This window comes from Papilio polytes, unplaced genomic scaffold, assembly GCF_000836215.1.
Source record: "Papilio polytes unplaced genomic scaffold, Ppol_1.0 DF823823.1, whole genome shotgun sequence".
Lineage (NCBI taxonomy): Eukaryota > Metazoa > Arthropoda > Insecta > Lepidoptera > Papilionidae > Papilio > Papilio polytes.
In genome coordinates this window covers 868721-870993 of record NW_013525381.1, presented here as the reverse complement: position 1 = coordinate 870993, position 2273 = coordinate 868721, and the positions used below count along the sequence as shown (strand labels likewise).

The window sequence follows — 2273 nt, the reverse complement described above, 5'->3', positions numbered from 1 at the left end:
GCAAATGTGATCTCGTTGACTTCTTCCCTCGTCCATATGTCTCCTCACTTGAAGGGCTGTCCTTTAATACTTGTTCTGAATTTCTTAATAATCTATAAGCAAAAATAATAATATACTAATGGAATAAAAATTTAGTTACTAAAGTTTTATTTGATAACTACATATTCCCGCACGAGACATCTACAAGAAATTATTAAAACTTTATTTTATTGTTTACAATAGTAAAACTTTCGATTGCAAATGTCAAAATTCATTAACTAACAAGTACCGTCACCATGGCAACCCTGCTTTTCTACGGCTTTGGTTTGTAGTTTTTGTCCCTATCTCGTATGACCGTTTTTTCCATTTTATTTACCTCCTAAGTGTGATAGCGTGAAAATACAAAGTCTAGGGCTCGTGTCGTGTAGTGCTTTTTATTGAGAGAAGATTAACTGTGTTTACGCTTTATTATATTAGTATTGTTAAGAAAATTAGTACCACTCTATAGAATTGGTGCAACACTAGATTATTGCCATAAACGTCACATCTCTAACTGACAGCTGTCAATGTCATTAGGAGGATTGGAATATTCGCGCGCATTCCTGTCGAGTGACGAGATCTCGAGTGCAGTGTTATAATCAATATAAATACCTTGTTATTTGAAAGATTCCTTGTTGTATGATAGAGTCCAACTCTATTTCCATTTCACGAACCAATTTCACATCAGGGAACATATCAGGGAATCGGTAACTGTTGGAAGAAATTATTTTTAGGATAACCTAATAAAATTCACTACAATATGTATTAATAAAAATTATTACTTACTACAAATCATGATTTAGAAAAAAAACAGTATCTTTTTACATTTACAGAAAATGTAGCATTGTGGAAATTGCGAAATAAATCAGAATAAGGATGGAATTAAATCTTATAAAGGCAATTTTATAAAATTAGTCAATACGAAAAATTAAACATATTGTAAAAACAATAAAAAAAAATTTATTTTAACTTATTTTAAGTCTAGACCAGGGGTGACGAATGTTTATGCAACAAAGTGCCATTTTTTTAATAAATATTTAATGCTAAGACGGGCCATCGAATAATTTTGACTATTATTACATTATTTCCATGTTACACCTACTTCATTTTTTTTTGGTAGCGTTTTTATTATTATCAATGAGTCTAAAATATGTCGTTTACCATATGGCTCGCGTCCCAATAGTTCGCCACCCCTGGTGTAGTTTATAGAATAGCTTCGATAGTCGGTTACCTGAGCCATAGATATAATTCCAGCACATCAAAGACCGCCTCCAAGTGCACGAGGTCCATGATGGTCTTGGGCGAGGGCACGGGCCAGTCCACCGCGTTGCTCAGCCACGACTTCGTGATCGGCTCATTGCGGCTGTACTGACGGACTATCTGTAACACATTTTCAATTTAATATTTGTATTCCTCAGTGAACTGTAAAGTTGTATTCAAAAAGCATGGTTATATATCAGTGGTTCCCAACCAGTGGTCCTCAAAAGCCAAAAAATGGTTCAGATTTTTTTTTGATAGTGAGTCGGGAAAAATAACTAAAACCGAGTTTTGACAACTTTCGCGTAACAAACTTATAGACAGACAATACTCAAAGATTTAAAAGATACGAGCATAAATTAATGTTATTACTAGCATGAACGATTAGCGAAAAAGTATTTTTTTTATATTGACAAAATTTGTAAGGGCAAAAAATTTGCAAAGCTAAGCAAAAAGTAACTTTGAATGGTTTTGATCATTTTTTTACATTTATTTTGTATCATGGAGAAGGACAGGATTATGTGAGGTTTGTGCCCACTAAAATCCCCTCGGTGGCCAGACTCTAGTGCAATAGGTTCTGAGATCTTCACGGAACAATACATAGTATTCCCTGCTAACAATATAAAAGTGGTCCCTGACCAAGAGGTTGGGAACCCCTGGCGTGTACGTGTACGTGTCGACCTTGAGGAATGTGGCGCAGAGGAAGGGCAGCTTGCTGTTGATGGGCGCGCAGCAGAAGACGTAGCGCGCGCGCAGCGGCAGCGGCACGTGCTGGATCATCTCCGCCAGGAATTTGAACGCCTCCGTGTTGCACATCACATACAGCGAGTCGTCCACCGTGCACAGGTGCACGAAGATGTCCTGCACACATCATCAACATCAGCTCACTATACGACCCCACTGAAGGGGCATAACACCCTAAAGAGGTGTCTTTTTTTATAACATAAGGTGGCAAACGAGCAAGCGGCCACCCGAATCCGCCGAAATGGCGAAGCGTC

The 2273-nt window shown here is 37.5% G+C and overlaps 1 protein-coding gene across 1 annotated transcript in view; it reads right to left on the bottom strand.

Moving 5' to 3' along the window:
* LOC106103331 (ATP-dependent RNA helicase SUV3 homolog, mitochondrial) overlaps nucleotides 1-2273 on the bottom strand; it is a 10481-nt gene that overhangs the window by 3310 nt on the left and 4898 nt on the right. Inside the window, exons 11-14 of the mRNA XM_013283068.1 lie at nucleotides 1957-2136; nucleotides 1250-1398; nucleotides 631-729; nucleotides 3-92 (exon numbers count right to left, since the gene is read on the bottom strand). Coding sequence (XP_013138522.1) covers nucleotides 3-92; nucleotides 631-729; nucleotides 1250-1398; nucleotides 1957-2136 — 518 coding nt within the window. The remainder of the gene's footprint in view (nucleotides 1-2; nucleotides 93-630; nucleotides 730-1249; nucleotides 1399-1956; nucleotides 2137-2273) is intronic.